General features: G+C 41.6%; 1 protein-coding gene across 1 annotated transcript in view; it reads left to right on the top strand.

Moving 5' to 3' along the window:
- Positions 1 to 460: 460 nt before the first annotated feature.
- The window catches only part of SLCO5A1 (solute carrier organic anion transporter family member 5A1), a 78,675-nt gene continuing 52,369 nt past the window's right edge, over positions 461 to 26,766 (top strand). Inside the window, exon 1 of the mRNA XM_040547774.1 lies at positions 461 to 1,340. Coding sequence (XP_040403708.1) covers positions 461 to 1,340 — 880 coding nt within the window. The remainder of the gene's footprint in view (positions 1,341 to 26,766) is intronic.

Here is a 26,766-nt window from a genome sequence, read left to right as displayed (position 1 = left end):
GGCCACCTCTGCCCCGAGGGGCGGCGGGGGAAGGAGGGAGGGAGCGGGGCGGGCGCGCTGGGACGGGCGCCGCTGACCTCCCGCTCTCCGTCCCGCAGGTCGGCGGCCGCCCCCCTCCCCGGAGCTGTGTCACCGGCGGCGAGGAGCGAGGATGAGGGCTGCGGAGCGGCGCTGGGGGGCGGCAGCCGCCGGCAGCGGGGGCTCCCCGGCGGGCCCGCGGCCCCTCGAGCGACACGGCGGCAGGACGGAGCCGCAGGAGCCTCCGGCATCGGACACGTGCGGCGGGGCGGCCGGCGGCCGCGGCTAGGGCCACCCCCGTCCCCTCCCTCCTCCTCCTCCTCCTTCTCCTCCTCCTCCTCCCTCCGCGCTATGCTGCACGCCCGCCGGGCCCCTCAGCGCGCCGGGCGCACGGCGCCGATGGAGCCGAGCGGGCCGCTCTGAGGCCGCCGCCGGTCGCAGCATGGCCTCGGCGGGCAGCCCGGCGCCGCGGAGCCCCGGGGCGGAGCGGCCGGAGGCGGGTGCGCGGTGCCGCAGCCTGCCCGTGCTCGGCTCCCCCCTGGCGGCCGGGGGCGGCGGCGGCGGCGGCGGCGGAGTCCCCCCGGGCCACGCCGCCTCGGCGGCTCCTGCCCAGGGCGAGGGACCCGGGGCTGCCCGGCCCCCGGCAGCAGCCGCCGTCGGGAGCCTGCCCCGCAGGACGGAGGCGGTGGTGCCGGGCCGGGGGGTGCCCCCCGGAGCCCCCCCTCCGCCGCCGCTGTTGCTGGCGGGGCCGCCGGGCAGAGCGTGCCTGCGGGCAGTGCTGGCGGACTCGCGGTTCTTCTTGGTGTGCATGTGCTTCCTGACCTTCATCCAGTCCCTCATGGTGTCCGGCTACCTGAGCAGCGTCATCACCACCATCGAGCGGAGATACAGCCTGAAGAGCTCGGAGTCGGGGCTGCTGGTCAGCTGCTTCGACATCGGGAGCCTGGTGGTGGTGGTGTTCATCAGCTACTTCGGGGGGCGCGGGCGGAGGCCGCTCTGGCTGGCCGTAGGGGGGTTCTTCATCGCGCTGGGGGCCGCGCTCTTCTCCCTACCTCACTTCATCTCCCCGCCGTACCAGATCCAGGAACTGAACTCCTCCGTCAGTAACGAGGGCTTGTGCGTGACCGGCAATGGCACCGCCAAAGAGCAGTGGGACTCGCCGGCCTGCGTCAAGGACTCCGGCGGCAACGATCACTCCCTCTATGTAGCTTTATTCATTTGTGCCCAAATCCTCATTGGCATGGGCTCGACACCCATCTATACCTTGGGACCAACCTACTTGGATGACAATGTCAAGAAAGAAAACGCCTCGCTTTACCTAGGTAAGGCATCCGTGTTGAAAGGCTGAACCCCAGGTCTCTGAGGCGCTGTACCTTCTGAACAACACCTGTGCTAAGTTTTCCTTCTAAAGTAAACTTTTGAGGTAAAATTGCCGTGCTTTCCTACTTTAAAATTTGCCTCCCCCCCTTTCTCGTGGGACGGTGAACAGCAGTAACAGGTGAAGCCAAGGCAGCATGTGTAAAAGTGGCTGCACTCACACCCTGCTGCATGCGTAGCAGGACATCAGAGAAGGTCGTCCTCTCTAACGCTTTTCAGCACTTGACTTGAGCAGGTGACTTCTTCGGCAAGCAGCGTTAAAGTTAGCCGTTCCCCTTCAAGGGCTTCTTTTTGCTAATACAGAACCAATATATTTCCAAAATTTGGTCAGCCTGCCTGTAGCCTAAAGTATCTATAATGTTAGTGCTTTATTAGTGCTTTGACAGATTTTTACAAGTTTTGTTTTACTTTCCCAGAATTTATTTAATAAGCGCTGAATTTTGGCAGGCGTCAGTAAATCAGCTGGGAACTCAGAATGAGTTAAAAAAACCAACTTTGATAAAACATTAAGTGAAAACCTTCAGGGTTAAGAGCTCACTTACAGGAGCTCAAAGAACACCACAAAACCACAGTTTTATATACCGTTAATATCTAGCACCTGGCTTTTGGCAGGTACAGATAGTCTTCTTGATAGTTGTTCCTATGATGAGAGAAAGGAGTTTCTTGAGTAACTTGGTACTAAACTTTTTTGGAGTTTGGAAATCACCATAAATTTTTGATAGTAAGTGTAATGCGAGGGAAGATTGTTCTCTGAATTCTCTTAGTATCTTACATGATTCTCTGAGAAATAAATCTCACTCCTTCAAATAAGTTTCAAATAAAGGGAGGCACTTATGGTGCCGGGAGGGCTGTGAAATGGTTGTGGATGCTCAGCACTCCCATTTTCAGTTTAATCTGCTACATCGTTATGATAACCTTGGAGATAATCATTCCGTGTAAAATAGACTGTCACAAAAGGAATACACACTGTGTGTGTGTAATTACTTTGTTAAGCGGAAGTAATGATCTAGATCTGTATTTTTTATTCCTTTTGACCTGTTCTTCAGCAATTTGGCTGCTCCCTGAACCATTTTAAAGCCAGTTCTAAGTGCAGTGTCGTGAGAAAGCCTTGGGCATTGTTGGGCTTTAGAAGGAAAGATGGGGATTGTCTGTGGTTTTTCTACTGTTTTCACAGCATTGCTGATGTGAATTATTTGATAAAGCATTTTCCCTCTCTCCCCAACCTTTGAGAAAGGTTAACTGATATGGAAATTTCTATTAACCTGAAATCAGCTCTATCGGTGGTACAGAAAAGCAAAGAATCTTCTTGTTGAGGTTCCTAACTGTATTTTGGAGAAGTAGAGAGGGGGCTGAAACTTTCTGCGGTAGATGATTTCATACAGTCCTCAGAAACAGGGAAGAAAAAGAGGGAATAGCTGCAGGCGAGACATGAAGGGCAAAAGAGAGGAACGGTGTGAGAGGTGGAAGAAAGCCCTTGCCCAAGGGGGAAGCAAGGTCGGCGTTTGTTTGGAAGTCCTCACTGCGGGAGAAGCAATGCTTGCCATGGAAGTGCTCCTACCTCAGGAAATCGTAACAAAGTGACTCGGATAACTTAATTACTGCAAAGATCTGCCTTAAAGTTAACAAAGGTAAAGGACACCAGCAGCTGTTGGAAGACTCTGTGTGACCCTGGAGCTCACAGTGAATTCAGCTTTGATCTATACTGGGAATACCCTCGCAGATTTGATGTTCGTATGTAGCGATTCAGAGCAGTGAAGATGAGATACCATCTGAGGAATAAATGCAAATTTTATGCAGCCATCTGATAGTGTCCACAGGGAAAAAGAATTACAATGAACACAAAGCACATTTTGGAAATGGAGTAAGATATATTATTGCTTTCTGTCAATGTTGCTTGCCACTGGAAATTGTGGTATTATCTGTTTTTATACAGTGTGAGATTTTGAAGAAACTTCACTAGTCCGGGTTTGAATATTTTCCTCTCTTTAGACCTAGGTCAAAGACTTTTTCAGGGGTAGGAATAAAATCTGAGTTCTGTGGAAAAAAAGAAAAAGAGCATCGTGTGACGTGTTGATGTGAGCAAACCTGGGTTTTGGAGCTCCTCGGAGGTCTGGAATGTCTCACATCCAGCTGGGCACTGGGATGGGATACAGGTGGTGAGGGCATGGCTCGTCGGGCCAGCCTGCACACATCCTGCATTGTGCAATGCTCGTTTCTCAAGGCAGTGTGGTTTTATTACTGGGGCAAGTTATGCAAATGGTGTCAAAATGTAAAATGCATGTGTGCATGCAGCCGTGAGCTAACAAAAAGTCTTGGACTGGGCTGTTCAGAGGTTTTGAAAAAAAAAAGAAAGCCTGGTGAAACAGATCCCATCGACAAGAGAACACATCTCAGTGAAGATGAGTTAATTTCAAAATAGAAGCATCCTCTAACACAGGGTGGAAAGTCACTAGCGTGTTCGTAATCAAGCTTGTGTTGCATGCTGTGTTTTCTTCGTAGGAGAAGTAACATCAATATGTGTTCAAATGGGAAAAGTTTAGAAGAGTGCATGTTGTAAAAGCTCCATAGAGCTGCACAACTTGAGAGCTCTTCAGCTTAAGTTTGCCCACTAATTGCAGGGTGCTAAAGCCCCCTCGGTATCACTAATCCTGATTCTGCAAAAACTCACCTTATGCGGCTGTGGAAGCTATTTTATTTATTTTCCAACTTAATCCAACTCAGGGCTCGAGTGGCAATAGCATATCCTCTTAAGTGTAGGCATGCAAGCTCAATGTGGACAGCTGTTTTAACATTCCTGGCTGGAAGTCCTGCTCTCAGAAAAAACATATTTGATGCTTATACATAGTCTCTTGGCTGCCTACACATAAGTCCATCTGTCGGGGTGGCACCGCGCCAGTTTACAAGGTGGTATGTCGTTTTTAGTAGGAGAAAGGTGCCAAGCAGGGATGTGTGTTTGGGCCGCCTGCATAGCAATGTGCAAGCTCACCCTTCTGTGGGATGTTTCTTCCTTGTGAAGGCACAGCTCAGGGTCCTCCTGCCCCCCGGCCCTGGCGGTGCTTTGATGCCACAACGCTGACTTTGAGAAAATGCATGACATCAGACTTGGGAACAAGTCAGGGTTGTAACAGGTGCCTAGGAAATACAAGAACCGGCTCCGTTAATCGCAGATAATCCGAAATGGAAGTTACACGCTTTCTGTAAAAACTGGGCAATTGCTAAGTTGTCTTTGTCTGCTGTTAAAGTCTTTCCCTTCTGTGCTTGGCCGTAAGGTGTGCAGGTTATTGTAATTACATCAGGGTGAAAACCCTCCCATTTCATTTGGAATCAGGCTGGACTTTGCAAGTCTGTTTTTGTACTCCTGATGGTGTTTCTGCTACTCATCAAATTCTAAAACTTAGGCACAGCGTGTTTTTGTAGAGCTCCAGAAGTTTGCCTTGACTATGAGTTTACCTTGTGATTGTATCTTGAATTATAGGAGCTGTTTCTGAAATTAGCTGTAGCACTTGGAAAAGGAACGTTTATTAGTGGCATTATAGTGCCTGAATAATTTTTAAATATTTTGTGTAATTTGCAAGTGGATGTTGTAATAACAAAGGAATTTCATTTGAAAATTCATGCATAAGAAGATGATATTAGTTTTACAGAAATACTGTGTTAATGAGAACATTTCAGCATTGAGGAATATTTGACTTTCACCAGTACCCCAGAAAAGACTTGTGGATGAATTAATTGTTGTGCTAGGGATGATTTATTCTCATATTCCAGCATGATGTAGGCTGGTGATGATGGGATATTAGAAAATGGCCTAAGGAAGTTTAATTTAAGGCAGGCTTTCTGTAATTTTGGGAACAAACAGTAATTACAAAATGCAAAGATAAAACTTTTATTAGAGCATAGGAGAAAAATTGGATAAATGTGTGTAAATAGGGTTGGTACAGATAATGGCATAGGAGCCAGGGGAGTAAAATCCTTTCCTAACGTGGAAGAAGAATAAATATTTACACTGGTTTCCAAAATATTTGGACTCTGGCTTTGTTTTCAGGAGGATCATTTGTGGGCTGCTGTTTCTAACATTAGCAAAAAGGCATCAAAGCTGAAACTGGCAAAAAACCTCACGAGCATTTTTTACTGCTTGCTCTATTTCCTATTTAAAAGAGCAGTGTGCTCAGGCTATTCCTCAAATACAGGATTAGTTTATCTGAGTGGAAGCTGCGTCTTGGTTTATCCATCGGCTGACACGAGGAGCTGGCCCATCAGCAGCCCTTTGTACAGACGTGTGCTTGCTTGCTTCGTGCAGCAGCTGGGCAGAGCTGGCTGCACCCCGAGAGCAGTGTGCTCCTGGCTGGCCTTAGCGTCTTGGGATGCAGGTGAAGCAGCTGCAGGTCTCTTTGTGCATACGGATTATGCTGTACTGTGCTTCTTGGGCATTCCTGTAACCGCTTGTATGTCGAAACGCTGATCAGGCAGCAGGCATTGTTCCTAATGATTATTTAAAGTACCATTGTGCAGTTTTATTGCCCTGTTCTACAGCTAAGGGAATGGCAATAGAAAGGCAAATTCTACTTTTCTGCTTTAGTCTCCTGCTCCCAGGTGGACTGCTAATTTTTTTTCATAGTGTAATCCTCTATCATTTTTTTAAGGCATTGAGAGGAGGGGTTCTGAGCATTGTGTGTGTGTAATAAGTTCAGCGAAGGGTGGGTGCAGCCTGTCCTCTGAAGTTTTCTGCCTGCAGGGTTTGATGTTGCGAGTGGTACACCTTCACTTGCGTGGTCAGGGTCGTGTCCCTAAGGGATGCTTCCTGCATCTCTCCCCTCATGTCCCTGCCATTAGCCGTGTCATCATTCACAAGCAGCTCTATTGACAAAGCGTCACTGGCAGTAACTGGCAAAATGAGGTTTGCCCTTCTTAGGAGCAAGAAGAGGCTTTTATATACATATATACTTCCCTGATAGCCTGTTCCCCTTTATATTAGATAACAAAATCAGATGGGACCCAGGAGTCTGAAGTTCAGTGGGGTCTCGGTCCCAATCATTGTTCTTGTTTAGCGCTTGGCACATGTCAGCCTTCTGGGTCTGAAAGTGCCCTTTTCTCCCGCTCACGCTCGGGAATGCTGTTTTCTTGGAGAGCAGCTCTTTCCTCCCAGGAGAGCCTCTGCCGCCATCCAGATTTCAGCAGACAAATGTCTGGACTTGCAGAGTTCCCCAGAGGATCTCGGAAAGCTAGACATGAAAGCAGCCTTTGAGTAACAGCTTGTCTGTACCTTCTCCCAGGGACTGGAGACTCGGGATCCAGTGTCTAGTTACCCCGGAGCTGGAAACTTTAGCTCAGTACCCTGCCTATTTTGTAAGGAGTTCACGTAACCACTGCTGCTGCAGGTGGGTTGGAGTGTAGATGGCTGAGGATGCTTTGTGCTTTCTGAGCTTCCCTTAGCGCTCATGAAGTGGCCTCCTCACCTGTCCAGGCTTAATTTATGTAGGTATAAGTCATGAAAGTGCTTCTGCAGTCAAAGGAGAGGAGTGTGTCGTTTAGGTGTGCAGATGGGCTTTCTCCCTACCCTCACTCAAAGATAAATAAATAGCTTTCTGTGCAGAGAACACAGGTAGGTGTGTAAACTGGGCTCGACCTGCCAGCATCTAAAAGTTTTAATTGGGATTTTTAAAACTGGTGAGTGGATTTTGTCCATGGGTTTTAAAAGGGCAGAAAAGTAACTCAATCGTATGAGAATCTTTCTTTAGTCTCACCCTTTCTTTTTTAACCTGTTTTGGGTCTTTTTCATCCTGGTAATATTCTTAAAGCCTTTATTAAATGTGGGAGGCATGAGCTCAGTTTTGGTCTTTGTTCTTTTTACATGCTTTTTATATTTCTTTTGAAAACAATTGAGAAGTGGAAAGGGAAAAGGAAAGACCCAGGTGGACTGCTGTGTGAGGACAGAGCAAGCCGGTGGCCTTCCTCTCTGTGAATTATCCCCAGAGTTGTCAAAGTTTCAGTTCCCAGTCCAAGGGTGCCTCTGCAAACCCATCAGCAGCCACAGGGGATGCTTGGAGTGGGCTGAAGTGTCATGGAGGTTGTCACTTAAGTCAGCCAGATCTGTACCCCAGCTCCTTCCAAGTGCCCAGGAAAATAAAAATAAAAAAAAAAAAAGGACATTTCCCATGGTGGGAAAGAATATGTCAGGGTACTACAGCACAGAGAGATAAGGGCTACGTCCTGCTTTGTCTCTGATCAGGACAGAGCAGTTGGGAGTTTGTACATCTGTTGTGCTGTCATGGGGCCAGAAATTCATGCGCAGTGCTACCGGGAGAGCTCACAGACCTGGGTCTTTCCTCTTCTCTTTCCTACGGCCTTCTCTTCTGCACAGCCAGTTTGTTCTTGCTTGAGAAACTGGGATGTGTGAGCAGAGAAACTCAAGTGCTGCATTGTGCTGCACTCACAGCTGATGGTCTAATCGGGAGGCACTGATTCTCACATAGGTGAATAGCTTACTTGGCATAAGGAGAAAAAAAAAGTGTATATTTTTACCCGTAACTTGAAAAAGCTGGTGTGCAAATTATTGTAAGACAATAAACACAAACTGTATGATGTGAAGTACCTGTAGAACAGCACTGGTTGCGCACTCCTCTGCTGCTCCTCTGAGTCTCCTCTCCATTTTCAGTGCAGGTTCTTTTGTAGCAGCTTGCTTTCTTTTCATTATCTTGCTGGGATTTTTTTGGTTGCTCCTATTTTCTTCCCACACCCGTATTGATTTTAACACTTCCTTCACATTGCAGCATGCACAGCAGGACCTCAGTCTGACAGTTGCCTCCGCTCCTGTGAGCATCGGTGCTTACAGGAGGAGAGTGAAAGCTTCGAGAGCCTCAGCATGTATTTTCTTAAAATCCAGTGGTGCTCTGAAACGAGCTACCACTTCTCCACTCATTTGAATTTAGTCAGCTTTTGTGAGTTAGCAACAAAATATATATCATATATTTATGTATGTATGTATATGTATATCTATATATCCTATATTTATGGATATATTTATAATACATCCTATATTTATGTGTCTGTTTTCAATGAATTTCTTCTGACTGATAAAAAGTAGATCCTGTATGGATTCTTCTGTGGTTTTATCCTTACTTTCTGGATTCATTAAACTCTTCTCTGGAGTCAGAATATTTCGGACAATCCATGTATTATCTAAGCATGTCTTCTGATAGATGCTTTGCTAGCCCAATGCTTGCTGTTGTAGTTTACCACAGTGTTTTTCGCAGTTCTGCTCCCAGTGTTTTCCTCCAGGTCTCATGCAGGCACTTGGAGGTGCCAGGGTGCTCCTGGCGTCATGTGCTCTGAATCACACCTAGGTTCCCACTTCTTTTTTTTTTTTTTTTTTTTCAGTTCCTGTTTATATAAAAATCTGAACACCGGACCTCCCCAAGAGTCGTTTTAAGAAGTGCATTTGTGTAGATAAAGCAGAGTAGATAGTGAAATAGTTGTGAGCACACTGCTGTGGCTGCTGACCTATAATTACTCAAACAGAATGTGTTAAGCAAGCCTCATTTGTGTCCAAAATATATCTATGAAGGAAATACTCTGTAAGGTATTATCTGACGTTGCTATGTGTTAAGCCTTCCCTGTGCTTGAGGAGAAATTGCTATGTTCAGCCGAACTGATGACTGGGTAGATTTTGCTATGTGTCAGACAACTCAGAACATTGCCTTTTCCACCAAAGGTCCCAAAGGAGTAAGCTCAGAGCCTTGCAGATCAAATATAAGGGAAATTCGTGAGCACAGTCCCCTGAGGCTGCTGGTTAGATGGGGGTTTTTGGCTGAATAGAAACCGGGAGGTTTTGAAGGAGAAGGGAAGGTTTAGTGCCAGTGGTGTGGGATTGTCTGTGCCTCTTCTCTGCTGCAGTGGGAAAAGCCAGAGATGCTGCTTCTGTGGAGTCCCAGAAAACCCGTGGCAAGGCCGAGGACTTTTGAGGATTACGAGAAGAGGGAAGCTTTGCTTCCACCCACACTTTCCTTTCCCCCAGCCCCAACCCAGCATGTCCTGCTGTTGCCTGTCGTGCCTCTCCGCACCGCTGTGCAGAGCGTGGCTCACCCACCCCTGATGTTTCAGGAGCTGGGATCTAACAAGTGGTGAGGAAATAGTTTGCCACTGTCTGATTTTTAATCTGTTTTTATGTTTCTGTTTATTACTTCATTCCAGTGAGTGAAAAAGAAGCTTAATAGAAAGTGTAGTCTTCTGGAGTGCCGATAGCTTCAGCAATAACCCATTTCAAAAAGTGAAAAAATCACCTATTACAGAAAACCACTACATAACATTGCAGATTCTCATTTTCGTAAACCCGATGAGCAATTTGCGTCAACTTGGTTTAATACAGCTGTATAGTGACAGAAATAGTGAGGGTATCTCTGGGGAGAATTTTGTTCATGGGGGAATACAGATAACACATGAGGTTTTAATTCTGTAGTGTGGTAGTGCTGATGCACACAAATTCAGACATTCATCTGGAACGTTACGTCATTGACCTAAAATGGGAATTTCAGAAAATTCAGTTTCTTCTGTTAATAGCATGACTGAGGGCAGGAAGTGGGTTTTTGGGGTCTGAAACAAGTGATTGCTATTTTGTTATCCCCATTTGTTTTGTAATTGGAGGAACATTGGTCCTGTTACACACCAAGAATAAAAAGTGCTCTGAACCCAGCCCTTCATCGCTGTAATGTAATGCCACGACGTAAATCATTTCTCAAAGGCAGAGCTGAGGAGCGAATTGAGGCTTGAAGGAAGAGCTCTGCTCTAAGTAAGAGTTCCCAGGTAGCAATTGCCGTCTCTGGATCATCTGGAAGCTCTGTGTTGGCCTCAGTGAGTGAGTATTTTCATGGGGCCGTGATTATAGTGGCACAGCTACAGCTGGCCAGTGTGCATTCCTTTGCTGCAGAAGCAAAGGGAATTAGTTGCAAGTAGGCACTAACAGCCCTATGTTTGCTTCCATGGCTCCTCCAGGAGCTCCAGGAGAAGGAAGATGAGTATGTCTGGAAGAGTACCCTCTGCATTTGGGAGTACCTCTGCACCTGAGCCTAAGTAGAAATTCAAAAAAAAGGCCTTTCATCATTAGCATTTGCTCTTTTTTTTTATGGCTGATATGTGTTAGCAATTGATTTTTGCTTAGATTTGGATATTTTTTGTTTTTACTGAGTTTTATGGGTAATTGCTCCAGCTTTGAACACTCAAGCAAGCAGGACACAGCAAGTAGGGAGGTACTTCACCTTGAGTACCAAAACAAAACAAAACTGGATAAGGCAAGTGCATCCATGTGTTTGAGACAGTTAAAAGAAGATCAGCCGTATATGAGATAGGAGATGTACGTGATTGACTAGTATTTGCCCAGCCAGCTAGTAAGAAAGGAGTTTAAAAAGCTTTTACGCCTGTTGAGTCAGAAGGTTTGGGTGTATTTGTGCCTTTTCAGCCTAATGTAAGGGTTGGAGACTCAGTTTACCAGAGGAAAAAAAAGAATGTGTAAACTAATGTAATTTGAAGAGTTCCCACACCGATGTAGTTAGAGCAGCTAACTACATTTTAAGCGGAAAACTGAGTATTTGGATAAGGTAAAAATGAACTGTCTATGATCAGATAGATCTGTAATTAAGTTCCCTTCATCCCTACTTCTCTCTTCGTCCTTCTCTGCACCCCCACACTCCAAACATAAATCCTACAAAAAGAAGAGCACACTGTGGTCCAGTGTAGTGCAGTGCTTTCGGGAAAACCCCATGTTTTAGTTCTCAGAGTTGTATTGTCTGTTTTCATAAATATCTTGAGTGTTACAGAGGCTGAAGAAAGCGTGATGGAAGAAATGCCACAGTTCCAGGCGACATTCTCTCGGTATGTGAGAAATAACAGTTCGCTGTTTGCCCAAGTCAGCACACCGAAATCTTTTGCCAACAGTTGGGTCAGAGCTGACCAGCTTCCCGTAGGAGGAGGAGATGTAGCTGGCACAGACAGTGGGAGGACTGCTGAATGGTCATGGTAGAAGGGTTTGATAGCCGTGAGGTTTATATTAGCACACAGACACCCTATACTACGAGCCAGCTGCTTTTTGTTTGAATTGTGCCTGACAGGAAAAAAATGGTGTAGTATATTAGGAATGTGGCGAAATTCCCATGTCTGCTCTAGTAAGATGCTCAGATAAGTTGCTTTGTGGTCTGAACATAAAAAATTCTCCAAAGTATGGTTGCTGGGCTAAGCAACTCTTCTAGAACTGGATTAATCCCAGTTTGCGTGGCCTGTCCAGAGATATTAGAAGAATTAGTAGCATGGCATCAGAAGAGATGGTAGTATGACCCTTGTGACTGTGCCACAGCCCCTGGCTGCTCTTAGGATTGCTTTCTGCTGCTTTGGTACTGAGGCAGGATATGGAGCATGAGGTGCAGGATGGTTATTTTTGTTTGCAGAGGACTGCAAAATAATACAGCAATTCTGCCCTTAATTTAGGCTGTGTTGCACTCCTGTTAAATTAAAGGAAAAAGACTCACTGACTTTTTTGCTCCCCCCTCCTCCCATTTTCTTGAGCAACAAAGCAGTGCGGGTCTCAGGGAACTGACAGCTAGCTGTTTTGTGGTGTGGGAGATCTGCCTCGAAGAATACATGTGTGGGAGTGATGATACGAGGCAGTCTTTTAGCACAACCCTTTGGTTATGTGCTGTATACTCTTGTTATACATAGTGCCAAAATAGACAGTAATCTTCTTACGTGGGATTGTGAAGCAAGTAATAATAGAGCACAAGTCAGTGTCATCAGTTCAGAGCTCATTTTTTTTATAAACATATTTGTCATTTGTATCTCCTAGATTCTTTTGCACTTCTTAATCTTTATATTAACGAAGTCCTTCTCTCCATCTGGAAATATTAATGTTTCACAGTAGTAATGTCAGCTGCTGTCAAGACCTCTATTCATATTTCTAATTGAGGCACTTACTTTAAACAGGCCACTGAGGTTTTGAGTTTTCTAATTCAGCTCATTTCCTAATATAAAAAATTCAGATTAAGAAAAACTAGAAAATCATTTAGTCTGCATAAAATATTTCAGCTGCCTTTCGAGGCACCCAGGGAAGACCTGAACACTTGGAGTTGCAATCCACAAGCTGCTCATCCGATTTAGAGCACATGAAGCTGGCTGCTGTGCAGCAGGGCACGCAGGATAAGCGTGTACGGGAGGAGGGAAGCAATTAGCTGTACACCAAGTGGAGTCACAGCAGAAGGGAAGGTCTGGAGGCGTTTAATTAATATTAATGACTTGGTGCTTCTGAATGCCAGAGTCTTGCAAGGTTACTGCTGTCTTGGCCTTGTGGTTCTGAAGTCTGGCATGTAATGAATGTTGGATTCAGAAAAGCTTTTGAGAAAAGTTAATAAATCACAACTAACTGTAGACACATTCATCTTCCCTCTGAAGGTAATGAGGTGCACCTGATGCTGAATGGGAGCAGGATAAGATCTATAAAGCTTTTTCATTCTTAAACAGGTAACAGATCCTCTTGGGATTTTTGTACCCAATTTGAGTAATCTGAAATAATGAAAGTGCATGTGGTCTCTTAAAATTTTCTCAAGTCACCAAATCAGTTAGGGAAGAATAAAACAGGGTTTCTTTTCCATTGTGAAAACAGCTTGGGAACTGGTATCATTTTTCTTAATCAGTTTTTGATGGCAAAAGTACTTTTGATGGAAAAATGCTTAGCCATCAGTGTGTGTTTATTTGTATAGCTTGGCATTATTAGATGCATTTTTGCTTTTCAGTTCTTGTTATTCATTTCAACTTCTGTTCATTCTTGGGTGGAAAACAGTCATGTTCCTGTTTGAAGATCACTGCCTGTGCAACTCCTCTTGCTCCTGTTTTTATCCAGTGTGTTGTTCATGACATATTTAGACTCTAGTAGGTTAGAGAGAAAGAAGCTTTCCATCTGCTCCCGTTGGGAATACTCTGTGATTCAGGTTTACCTATTTTGACGTTTTGTAAATATTTCCCTGGTGGGTTTTAGCAGTGTGTATTAGTACAAGGACGATCTCTGTGTTGACTTACTATTTGTGCAGTAGCACTGGCATAATCCATTTTGAGTTGTACCTGGTTATCACAGACTATTTGTATAACCATAAGGGGCTATCCACAGACTTTTCATTTTTTTTTATAGATTACCTATGTTTAGGTAACCCTCCGTCACCTGATAAGCACTTATCTGTACCAACAGCTTTCTTGTTCAGTTGTGGGAGCAAAATTTTATATCAAATTGCATTTAATATATTGCTGCATTGTGCTGGTTGACTGCTACTAGATATATTCAGATTTTGTGTGTACTGTGTGATTAAAGTGCTCCTATTGCACTTTACTGTAATTTGTCTTTACTTTCTCCAAGGAATAAATCAAAGTTCTGGATTAGAGTCGCAGTGTTTAATGATAATGTCACAAGAAGAAAGCTGAACAAAAACATGTGGATTTTCCTGTTTTGATGGATTTTTAAGTGTATAGCACTTCATTTCCTTAGTCATCTGGGACTTTCCATCTGAATGTTGTTAATACCATGGTAATAGCTTACAGGTTTGGTAAATGGTCATAAATGCTTGAATTCTGAAATACGGCCTTCTGAATACCCTTACTAGTAGCAATATGCTGTGAATATAACGTGTAAAAAAGGGCTATTTTTAACCTGAATCAGATCTGGAGCCTGTTTTCCCACATGTCCATCCCTTAATTTTTGCTAGCCTAGGGATCAGTTGCTGTGTTGGCATGGCGTGGGTGAGGGCTGCTGCCAGAAGGGAGGGCTTTCACTTGGCTGCCTTTTCCCCTGCACCGTGGGTGCATGCTGTTGGCACTTCCCTGGCATTGGGTTTAATGATTTTGTGACTGCGGCATGAACCAGACCTCCTGGCTGCTCTGAAGGGAGCTCTCACCACCAGTGGCAGCAGGACGAACTTTGTCCCAGGGCAGCTCCCTCCTGCAGCTTTCAGATTTCTGTGGCAATCTGAAGAGAAGCAGCTGTAGCAAACACCCGGTGCTGTATACATGAGTTTTTAACAATTCCCTAAAACTTTCACTCCTTTACTCATAGGATTTTTTTGAAACGACAGATAGTTAGCTGAATAGCTCATGTGGTTGTAGTATTTTGTAAGAAAAGATTTTTCTTTAATATCACTTTTGGAATCATGATTTCGTCACTGCACATCTTTTGGTAGAGTATTTTCTGTGTACATTTTTTTCATCTCCCACACTGTAGACAACATTACATTACCCATTAATTTGCTTCTTATACCCCTGTAAATATAGATTTGCAAGGTAATATTGTAGTTAATAGTAATTAATGTACTTGTGTAGAATAGCAGCTAAATAGAAAACCTGTTTTGTTTTGTATGCTGTTGGGCGTTGGTCTATATTTCAGTTGGCTCTGAGACATTCCACAAATTGAAGATAGAGTGGAATTTGATCATAGAACCTGCACCTGAAACAACTGTATATATACATGATTTTTGTGTTTTACAGTGACAAGCTTAAGATCGCTCAGGTTTAGGTGAGTTGCACCATTCCCAGGTGAGGAGGTGTTGGGTGTACCGGGAAGTTCCAGGGCAGGCACTCAGGACATCTGGGATGCACCCAGGACATCTGGGATGCACCCATTTCTCTTCCCTTCCACAAATGTGAAGACTTGATCGTGCAAGTGAGGAAGGGTTTCCCATCTCCTTTCCCTTCTGATGATCCATGCTGATGCCGTGAGCAGATGGAGGTGCTAGATGCTGTGAACGTAACTGGACATGCCTCTCTGTGTCCCACCATTAGGGTTGGTTTCTGCTTTGTAGCTGAAACTGGCTTGACCACAAGACCAGGATCTGGCCCTTAAATAGGATAACTAAAATACTCCCTCAGAAACATATGTCTTTGTAGCAGAAGCTAGCTTAGCTGTTTGTGGGGGATGGTAGTGCAGAAAAGCTGATCTTGCATCTTTCTGTTACTCGTGGGACTCTGTAGCTGCCTGTAGACTAATTTTTATTCTGGATTAACACCAACCTCTAAAACTAGTTTTTCCTTATATAGCATGTAGAGTCCTGGCAAAATTAAAAGCCTTGTCCTGACTTCAGTCTTGTATATATAACCTGTTTTAATGACTTCAGCCTTGTATAACCTGATCTCTGTTTCAAAGATCTTCTTTTTGTACTTTCTGCATTTGTAAAAATTACTGATGGAAAACTTCTGTAACACCACCCAACACATTTCTCTGTTGTTTGGGTTATTGATAAAAGAAGACACTGGCACATGCGTGTGGCCTCTGTTCAGATCCAAATACTCACACATGGCCAGGTGCTGTCTAGCGACAGCACTGTGTGTGGTTTTCAGGACATTAATGCCTGGTTGCTGTTGGATGGGACCAGTTTTGTCATTTCTTATTAGTGCCCGTGTATTAACAGGTGGAGATTGTAATCTGTTTTTAAGTAACGTGTAGTCTTCATTTTGTTGAATGGTGTTACATTTTCTAGTATCTCAACAGGATTAAAAAGATTTTGGAGATGTGAGAAGACACCTAATACTAATTCGTGTAAAAAATAAAAAATTACGTGGAGTTGATCATCCTCTGTAACAGGCATACTCCCTTTCTTCCCTCTTCAGTCTTTCTCCCAGCAGACACCCCTTGTGATACTGCCAGACTTATGTTGTTCTGCCTTGCTTCAAACATTTCATTTTCTTTTCTGAGAACCAGGAGAAATTACATTCATGCTGAGGTGTCCACATTGTTCTCTGCTTTTGGATATTGCAGTGATGAATCTGATATAAAAAATATTAAAATAGTGTAGGATAACCTTTTGAGATTACGTGCTCTCCTTTCGCTAAGTAGCACATACAGGTATTACAGCCTAATAAGGCATTTCTTTTGAATCTAAGTATATTATTCTTACAACGGTAGGGCAAAGAATTTTCATTTCAAAATTAATAAAATGGGAAGAGACATAAAATATATGCCTTATATTTTTTAGAAATGGCAATAAGTAGAAGTAAGCAATCCTGCAGAAATGTACAGTTTGTGCAGAAATGTACAGGCTTGTACAGTTGTGTGAAGTCACAAACCAGGACAACACATGTGCCAAAAACATTTGTAGAACCTCATGTAACCAGCAGCAGGGAGGATCTCTTTTTCAAACCTGGCTGTTCTGTTTCTGCTCATAAACAAGGTTGATGCATCTTTGCAGAGATTAGCATCTCCAGGGTCACAGAGATAGCTGATATTTATGTGTTTATTTTTTAACTGAAGTGCAGCAGGGGAAACAGCTTCCGTTCTTTAAAACTTGATGGTTTGGTTTTTCATTTATATCTTTCCTAAACACAGATATTTGAACTTGTATTATAGGAGTAAGGACAAGGGAGAGGCAAGGCTCGAGTGGGCGGCAGGAGGACCACAGGGAAGTTCACACAATGGCTCCACAGTAGGAAGGACTTTGGAGAGAAATTTGGGCAAACCAATCAATAGTAAAAACTGCAATATTTTAGAATTGTAAATGTTTGTCTCCTAGAACAAAATCTCTATAGAAATGCAAGCCCTCTGTTTTTCATTTGTTTAGGATGGAACAAAGTAAGAAAAGTAACGACAACACATAAAATGCACGACCAATGGGTCATAGATAGATAGGTAGATAGTAGGTAGATAATAGACAGGTAGATGATAGGTAGATAATTCCCCAAATCATCTCTCTGATTTTCCATCCCAGAGTTTTCAGGACATTCCCGAAACTGGGCAGTAAGAACAGCAAACCATGTTCTAGTTTTGTTTCATCCTGAGAAAATCTGAAGACATTTTATTGACTTTTTTTTTTCTTCCCCTAAACTTTTCACTTTTTGTTTTCAGGTTAGGGTTATGCAAATAATTTAGTTTTGAGTTCATCTCCTCAGCCAGTTCTTTTATAACCAAAGCATTACTTTCACTCCCCTTCCCATCCCCAAATATCTGAAAACTAAAAACTGGAAAAAAAAAACTTATTAAAATACTCCTGAGCAATGAATTGTCTGTCTGGACACTTACAAATGTACAATTGAAATGAAGGGATAGATTCACAAAAAATCCTAGGGAAAGCAGTGCCCATCAGCCTTGTGCTAAATATTCCAAAGATTGGGACCTGACGGGGCGTCTCTGATTTGTTTCTTCTGTTGAAAACGAGAGGCATGCCGTTGGAGTTTTCTACACAGTTTCATGTGTGTGAAACTAAGAAATAACATTTTCGTTTGGTTATTCAGCTATATTGGCTAAGAACAAATGTCTTATTCTGCTGTCATCTCTCTGCTGGTTCTTCACTGCAGTGTTTTGATCTTTCAGTTGCTAAGCTTTCCCCAGCAGTTTTAGAGTTTAAAAAACCATAATACTGTTTTACTCTCAGTTTTCTGTTTTGAAAGAAACATTTGCCTGAGTGGTTTATTATACGAGCTAGCAGATGGTGATTCAACTGCACTTGATCCAAAAAGAGTGGTGGTTCTGTGCGTCTGTCTCAGGCTCAGAAAATCTCAGCAAAGCACTTACAAAGTGAGCAAAGCAGTAGTAGCAGTAATTGTGCTGTTTGGGAGCACAAAAGGAGCAGCGGTGACGTGTTTGACAGTTTAGGGAAATTAAGAGGATAGAATTGGACCCTAGACAGTGATGTGTCCCTCCAGCATGCTGTACATAAGTGCCGTCATGTCAGTGCATCTGGTCCGAGGAGCAACCCCAGTGATGCAATGGGGGAGCTGCTTGGTGAAGGAGAGGATGAAACTACTGCAAGAGGCACCTTGAAGTTCAGGTGTGCTTCATTGAATTTACTCTGTGGTGTGTGATTACTGCATTCTGGGTGTGAGTTACTAGGAAATGCTCTACAGAATAGCTGAAGAGCTTCACCTGTGTAAGATGTTGCAGTATGCCAAAGGTTGGCATTTCTCACAAGTTGTGCAAAGTCCCTTTTTTAACTGGTTCCGTTATGGTTTGGGGTCTCTGAGGGCACTGGCAGCAGTGATGGCAGAAGACTGTGATCTTGGGGTGGTTTTTAAAATTTGTTACAAATGTGCAATTTAGATTGTAGAGAGGAGTGCGTCAAATATAATTATCTGTGTAATGCTATAAAAATATGGATCTAAGCATGCTATGTTAACATACAAATAATTCACATGATAGCCTTAGTTCAAAGTAAAGTGATAACCAGAGAGATTTTTGTTCTTAAGGCAAATATTTCATTGTAGATTGTATTTTTATTTATGGAGGTTATTAGAAGTAACTATGATTTAAACAGTGAGTGAAAAGCTAAAAAAGTTGCCAGTGTTGTTGTATTTGATTATTTTACTTTTACATTATACCTTCATTTGTTTCACGAGAAGCAAAAGCAAGGCTTTCACTGCATCTTGGTGACTATTTGTGAGCACTGTATTAAATTTATACTGAGTCTATACTGTCATAAAATAATCTCATTGCAATACAGTTTGTTAAAATCACCTGTAAGATGTGTGCTTTCATTTGTTTAGTGGGCAAATTTGTCAGTCTGAATCTGAACAGTTGGTTAAGGGTCCAGCAGCGTGCGAAGACATCTCTCTTCTGTCACTTGTAAAAATCTCCCATGGAGGGGAAGGATGCCAAGTGGATTGTCATTAGACTCAGTTGTGCTCTGTCAGCAGCAGAGACCACTAGTAACACTTGCAATCTTGGTTATTCTGAGTAACTTCACTGTCATCCTTTGAAGGCCTCCCTGTCAATCTCACTCTCTGTCAGAGTTATTTAATAACAGGTTATTAATGTTTCCCAAGGACCCTAAGGAACTCAGGGACCCAACTTTCAATGAGTTTCAGTGGGATTAAGGGCTCACGTTTAATCTTCCTTGCAAACTTAAGCCCAAAGTTTCAACAATTAACTTGCTTAAAGCTGATTAAAGGCCGTGATAGTTTGCAGATTGCATATGCAAGTGTCATCGTCTTCCAGTTGAATCCTCCTGATGTAAATAACCCAGTGGGTCGCCAGCCCACCTGTCCTGGGGCTCCTGCTGATACGCTGGAGAAATGGGTAAGGGGCATGGAGCCTGCTCTGGTCTTTTTCTTACCTGGGTAAGGGCTTTGAATAATAGCCCCTATGATTTTCATGTCTATCTGCTAAATGTGAAAGCACCTTATACTACTGGAGAACTACAATATGCTTAATAACCTGCTAATTTAAGTAGCTGAGGAACAAAGCTGTCATGTCTTATTCCACTGACAAAAGGGAGAAACAAATGAACAGTCTTTATTTAAAAAATTGCAGACTAAAATAATTTTAAAAATTACAGAGTAAATAAAAGCCATTTTTCTCCCACAACATGTCAGCTGAATAATTAAATTACCTAATCAGTGAATTATAGCTGATTATAATTTTTTCAATTTTACAAAATCAACCATGCATGGACTTTTGAAATATCTTGGGAGGAAATATCTTGGGAGGATTCCTGTAATATATATATATATATATATATATATATATATATATATATTTATTAGAAATGCTAACATTGCAAGTTAGTAACACTTCTATTTTTTATAACATACTAACATATCTTACTGTGGTGGGGAATCAGCTCCAAATGAGGCCCTAAATCACCGTTACAGTTCATATTTTAGAAAGGAAGACAAATGTAATTATAATATTACCATTAAAAATAACCTTTTATAACAGTAATTACTTTCTTGATGCTGCACTCTGTTCAAACTATGACATTTAGTCGAACTGATTAAAATATGCTTTTGGGTTTGCTCTGACAAATTATTACTCAATTAAACTTGATTTTTAGAATATATTGATTTAGTCATTTTTTTTCATGTAGATAAAAATGATTTATTTTTGATAAGGGTGAAATATTTAACTTACATTGCGTTATTTTGATTTTTACGTAGGAACACAGATTAGCATTAAAAAAAAGATTATTTTTACTTGACATATAAATTCAAACCAAAGTAAATAAAATGCATTGCTTAATAATGTCAAAACAAAATATTTTCATAATTCTTATTTGATTGTTGACTTTGCGTGTCAATATCTACTTTTTCCTGTGAGGTGGATATTCATTTCTTTCAGGACCCCAACTAAAACAGGCTGAGCAATCTTATTTATACATTGAATCAGTTTGTTGCTAACAAATGGTGTTTGTGATAGTTTTCTGTCCAAAGTAAATATATAAATGAATTTCCTTCCCTTCAGTTTCTTACAGAACCGTATTCCTCCCTTTCCTCCATGGTTCTGTTAGGTTCCCATGTCTCTCTCTGTATTTTTTTTTTTTTTTTTAAAAAAAAAGACTTTCAGATCTCTGGCCATTCACATTCTTTGATCTATCAGAGTTTAGCAGAGCCTTTTCAGGGATCATCATCATCAGCTCCGTTTCTGTATCGTATTTTATGGGACTGTCTCAAGAGTGCTAGGGCACTTTGGGAACATTCTGTGGTCAGGCGTAGCATGGGTTCCCTGCAAGACCTACCAGTTAGATCATATCTAAGATCTAGGAGCTGGGTATCTGGCTGTCAAAGATCTGACTAAGCACTGTATCCTTCTAGGTGGTTTTACTTCTTTTGCGCTAATTCTATTAGAAGTTGTGGCTAAAGCCATTAAGAACAGTTTGCTGTTGCATCAATACCAGAAGCTTTTTGTTGTGGGTAGTGGTAGAGAAGATAGCCTGACATTTTTATCATCCATTTGTTGTTGATAACGAAACTGCTCGGACAGTGAAGAAGTTCATTTTGATTCATCTTCTTGGTGCTGCCGTGAAGAACTCGGCTTTGTCCTAGCAGAACATGGAGGTGAATGAAATCTCAAGTCTATCGTGCAATCCCCCTGTAGAGGCACAGGGAAGGAGAGGAGACCCCTATCCAGAACCCAAGATTTAAGTTTTGTTCCAGAAACAAGCGTTTCAGCATAATTGCAGTTTTGTGAAAATGCCCAAATAAGGCTTGTTCTTATGAGAGTGAAGGACAAATTTTGAAACTGTTAGAGGTTTTCATAGAATGGTGGTGTTGTCCAATAGCCAAAAAAAATAGCTTCCACTATTTATAACTGTTACATATGGATGGATTTTTTTTTTTCAGACTATGACCTGTAATAATATTTTCAATATGGTTTCAAATGTGACTATAGGGCTGTGCATTTCACTTCATCGAATGTTATTTAATATTATTTTATTCGGGCTATTGCAGCTTTCAACCTTTTTGAATGTAGAAAAGTAACTTCTTTTGCAACACAATAAATGTTAGTAAAAGTAACGGGGTCATCTGCAAATTACTGGAATAATGTGCTTTTGCTTACAGGCAGATTTTCAGTCAGATATGAGTAATGAACTATAATTCCTGTTGTTTCATTTGAAAGATGAAAATGTAAGTGCAATTTACAAGGAAATCATGAAAAAATGATATTTGGCTTGCCCTTCTTTGCAGTCTATTAGCGAGAGGTAGTCGAGGGAAAAACAATCACCAACATTTTCAATAATTAACCAGTGCCTCCTAGGCATAAACTAATTTTTGAGAGGAAATTAATTCTGAGAGAATATTGAAGTAATTTCCTTCTTTACATCTTTGTTCCGTTGTCTTGCAGGTGGGACAAAGGAAAAATAAATATATATAGAAAGTCTTTGACTATCACCAGATAGTCAAATGTTCCATTTGAGGAATATTTGGTCTTTCTGACTTTTGTTCTCACAGTTACTTTCTTAGGCACAAGGGGTCTATTTTTGCACAATAATGAAGTATACAAAATTTGTGTCAAACCTGCCAATGCAAATCTAATATTTGTGTGTGCTGTTACCCAGTCTGTACACAATAACTATTAAAGTCCAGATCCATAGGCATTGGGTACTTAATATATGTAGATTTTGCTAAGGAATTGGTGCTTATTCCTGGTTCTTCCTGTGATGTGGGATGGTGTACTCTCAAATCTGGTCCGGCGACTGAAAAATCTGACCAGGCTCTTCCCCTCCTTTTTTTCCAAGAGTACGTGTGCTCTCCCTGCACAACGGAACAAGAGGACCTGAATGACATGTTCGTGCCTGGTCACACTGCTTGAACGTGATATAAAACTATGACGGATGCAAGTATTCTGAAGTACTGTTCTCTGTTGGGTTCTGCTGGTCTTGTGGCTGTGGACCCGAGCTTTCTCACTGCAATTTTAAAATCACCTAATTTTGAAATACTTCAGTCTCTCTCTTGCCTTTGATTATTAGTGATGTACCTGGTGAGGTCAGTCTGCTTGCAGGCCAAATTTCAGCTTTCACGGTTTGATATTTTTCAGTTATGATCATCTAAAGAAAAAGGGATGAGATGCAAATGACCAAGCCAGCCTCATTCCAGTTTAGTTAAAAGCAATATTAAAGAAGCGAAACTTTATTTGAAGAGATCAACAGAGTCCATGAGCACGTGCTTAAATTTACACCCGGGGATAGTCCCCAATGCAAAGTAACTGTGTGCATGCTCCTTCAACTACCAAACAAATAGAAAAACAAAGGCAAGCAATTAAAAGGTAGAGATGAGATATTCCCATTTGACGTGACGTAACGGAAAGAATGACTATTAGTCAAGGGGCTGCTTCAGTATCTCTTAAAGACAGCTGACAGCTTCAGTGTCCTGTTATTAGGACCGTAACTGACTAATATGGCAGAAATGCCTGCCTGCCCCATGAGAATAGCCCCACTAACTTACAGGATCTTGCTTGTGTGAATAATAAATTCACTAGCTTTCAGTGTTGGAATGAATGGGAAATAAATTATCTAACAAGTTATTTCTTGGATTTTGGAGATCAAAGTTTTTAAAATGATTTACAGTAGAAGTTGGCTTAGGATTTAGGTTAGTGATTATATACAGTAGATCATTTTCTGTATGGAAGTGAATGTTACGTTTATGACATTTCTTTGAAGGTAACTTTGGGATGCTGACAGGTCAAGCATTCAGAAGGGGCCAAGGAGGCACTCAGTAGGTATTTACTGAATGGTTGATGTCTGCCTAGTTCTACTAGTTAAATGTTGCCACATAAGAAAATATGTTCAGAAAACTTTTTCTTTTTTTTTTTTTTAAAAGTCAAAGTCTGGGAACAGAGAGCTAGTAACCATCTTGGGAGTCGTTATATTTATAATGCAACATACTGACAGGGACTTGAAAAACTTGGAGGTAAGATGCAGAGCTTTTTTGATAACTGATTTCCAGAGAAAAACAGCTAAGAGCAAAGTTTTGCCATTCAATTCATCTTTTGACATCCTAATTGCATTCAGTACAAGTAGTGAGCGTGTTTGTCTGAGAGATAAATTTCAATAAAAGTGCATTTCCACATCAAAATTGTGGAAAAATACCTTGGAGGCTTGAGAAAGACAGTTTTGGTTGTTCTCTTATTCATGTGTTTAAGTAGTTGTTGACACTTGTTTTTTAAAAAACGTTTCTTTACGAGACCTAAAGTGCCTAATACCTCTTAGTCTGTAGGAAGAATGTCAGAGCATCTTTGTTTTCAATTTAGGTTCAGATTCTGCAAGTATAGACAAGCTCATCTTTGGTCACACAAACCATTTACATCAGTAAGGACTTTGGGTATTCTTCGAATCAGAGATAGCTGTGTGTGCTTTTGTAATACTGTCACCAGAAGGTTCTTTCCTTAAAATTTGTTTAAAGTCTGATAATGCTTGATATGCTTAATTATCTGATCCAAGAATTTTCTCATGCATGGTGTCTTAATTCAGTTAACCACATTGTTTTGGAAACTGCACATGAAAATTGCAGCTGTTTTCACTGAACTCTTGCAGCAGATCTTCCTTTCCCATATTTACTTAATAACCACAAGTCATACTTGGTAATGTTATCAGCAAATGATTATTTATAGATGAATATAAAGACAGAAAAGACAGATTTTTCAGAAAACAAATAGTAAGAAGAAGTTAATTGTAAATGAAACAGAATTGTCTCTAAAGAGCAGAATGGTTTCCAGTTGACTGTTGGGTTTCTACTTAACAGAATTTCTCTGTTTTTAGGAATAAAGAAATAAAGACTTCATTTTAAGCATTGGAGTAGTTTTCCTTGGGGCAATCTTTTACCTAGGGCTCTCTAGGGCTGAAATAGCTTGGTACAAATGCAAACCTTTATTTTTCAATATTTTGAGTGTTTTAAAATTTTGCATTGGATGCAGATACTTATTGATAGTGTATCCTAATGACACGTGCTGAGTCCGGTGAAATTTTGCCTTGTAGTCCTTGTGACTCCATAGCATAGTGAGTGATACGGAGCAGCATTGCAGTGACATTGTATGTGGGAGATACACATTGGCATAAGCAGTTGATTTTAGCATGTTTTGTTTGGGCTTATTTCCCTGTTTTTTGTGACATTAGAATTGGGTCCTGTGAAAATGATTGTAGTATTTTAGAATATGGTCACAAATGGAGAAAAAAAGCATAAAGCAGTTTAGAAATGACAGCTCTTTAAGCTAGGAAATGAATTTGTTTTGATACAAATGATATCTTACTATTCTCTTACAGATTTAATACTAAAAATATAATGCTTTTAATCTGATATCAGCAAGTCACTGCATATATTAATATTTAATTTAAATTTCAGAATTTTTTAATAGAGTTGTGAGCTGGACCATTCATTTTAGTTTGCGTGGTAGGCATGTAAGATTATGTTTTGTCTATGCTTCTCTAAAAATTTGTCTTCCAGACCTGTTGAATCTGCTTGTGAAAGTATTTTCAAACACATTCTATACAAAGATCAAGGCAGGCTACTGGGGTAGGTTTGTTTCTCTATTTATTATTTTGCATATGACATTGGATCTGATACACTTTTAAAGTTGTGGTAACTCTAATATGTTTTGAAAGGAAATAATTGAAAGTTTTGAACTTTACATTGTTATCTGAAATGCAACAATGCTCAAAGCATTGTTTTTTTTTTTTCCTAAGCAAATAACCACATAAAAGAAAAATCTCCTAAAGCATGTATAGATAGGGTTGGCTGGGTGTTCATGAAGAAAAGAAGGAAGCGAACTGCATGATTTCCTGACTTCAAGGCTTTTGTGAAGTACGCCTGGCTTCTGCTCACAAGTCCTCTTAGTTTTGTGTCCTCAGGCTCAAAAGTGTGGTTAAAACTTACGTTTTTTTTGGGATAGCTTTCTCTGTGGGTGAATTTAGACAAATGAGGTAAATGTGCCTTTTGGCAGAGTAATGCTTCTTTGGAAGCTGCCTTATGTTTGCTCCTTGCCACTCCATCACAGGTGCTGCGACACGAGAGGGGTTGGGGAGGGCTTGGGAATCAGTCGTGTTCTGCATTGAAGTCTCTGCCTGCCAGCTTTGTTCTGTGAGTGAATCAAAACCTGCTCTCCACCCCGAAGAAATATCCTGCTGTTTACTCTTCAGTGACAGCACAGCTCAGTATTTATAGGAAACATGCTGCCAGTAGGAGTAGAGAGGATGCCGTGGTACCATCGCATGGCACTGCTTCTTTGGCTTACAAAATCCCAGTCTGTAACCCCTTGTGACTTTCTTTCTTTCTTCTTGTAGTCCCCTAAATCTCCTAACATACAGAGAACTCAGTCAGAATTATGTAAAGTTCATTTTGCCATTTCTGTTAAAGCTCATTCCTCAGCTTGTAGACAGGTAACCTATAAACATGGGCCATTTCTTACGAATTCATAAGCGTTTTGTTTTTGAGTTATTTTTATTCTCCCTTGTGTTGTTCTTTCAGGATGAGTGTTGTTCAGCAGGCAGGACACAGTTATTGCTTTGGTGAAGTAAATTATACTCCTGGCCTTTCTGCTCTACTACGTAACTGTAGGTGATTTATTTTATTTTTTGTACCTCTGCTTCCTAGTCTATAGCTTAATTTTATAATGACAATGAAATTTTTGGAGTAAAAATTTGAAATCTACACATAAAAAAGGATTATGTCTGTATCTCATTAAAAAGTATCCTGCAAAATCTACCAAAATTGAAGTTCTATTGCAGGAAAAAGCTTGCATATGAAAAAGAAATAAAAATATTCCAGAATGAACACTGTAGCTTTTGCAGGAATTTGCAAATTCTAAATTTTGATTGAAAACAGAATAAAAGTTAAATTCTGCTTGCCTTACACATGTATGAAATGAACAGTTGTACTGTGGTGATGTGCTGCCAAGACTGCAACAATGGGACCTTTGAGAAATGTTCCTCTCCATCCAGTGATAAACTCTGTGTGGTGACATGTGTGTGTACACAGAGATGAGAGGTACCGAGCGATGTGTTCCTTTGTTTTTACTCTTAAACCAAAGTGGCTTTTTCTGAACCCAGAAGCTACATGACCTGGTGTAGGCCACTAATGTGGACTTTCTGTTCCTCTAGGCACAACGTGATGCCTGTTACTTTAACTGATGTTAGCATTACTAATGCAAAAAGTCAAAGT

Source organism: Cygnus olor, chromosome 2 (genome assembly GCF_009769625.2).
Source record: "Cygnus olor isolate bCygOlo1 chromosome 2, bCygOlo1.pri.v2, whole genome shotgun sequence".
Classification (NCBI taxonomy): Eukaryota; Metazoa; Chordata; class Aves; order Anseriformes; family Anatidae; genus Cygnus; species Cygnus olor.
This window is presented reverse-complemented; position numbering and strand designations above follow the sequence as displayed.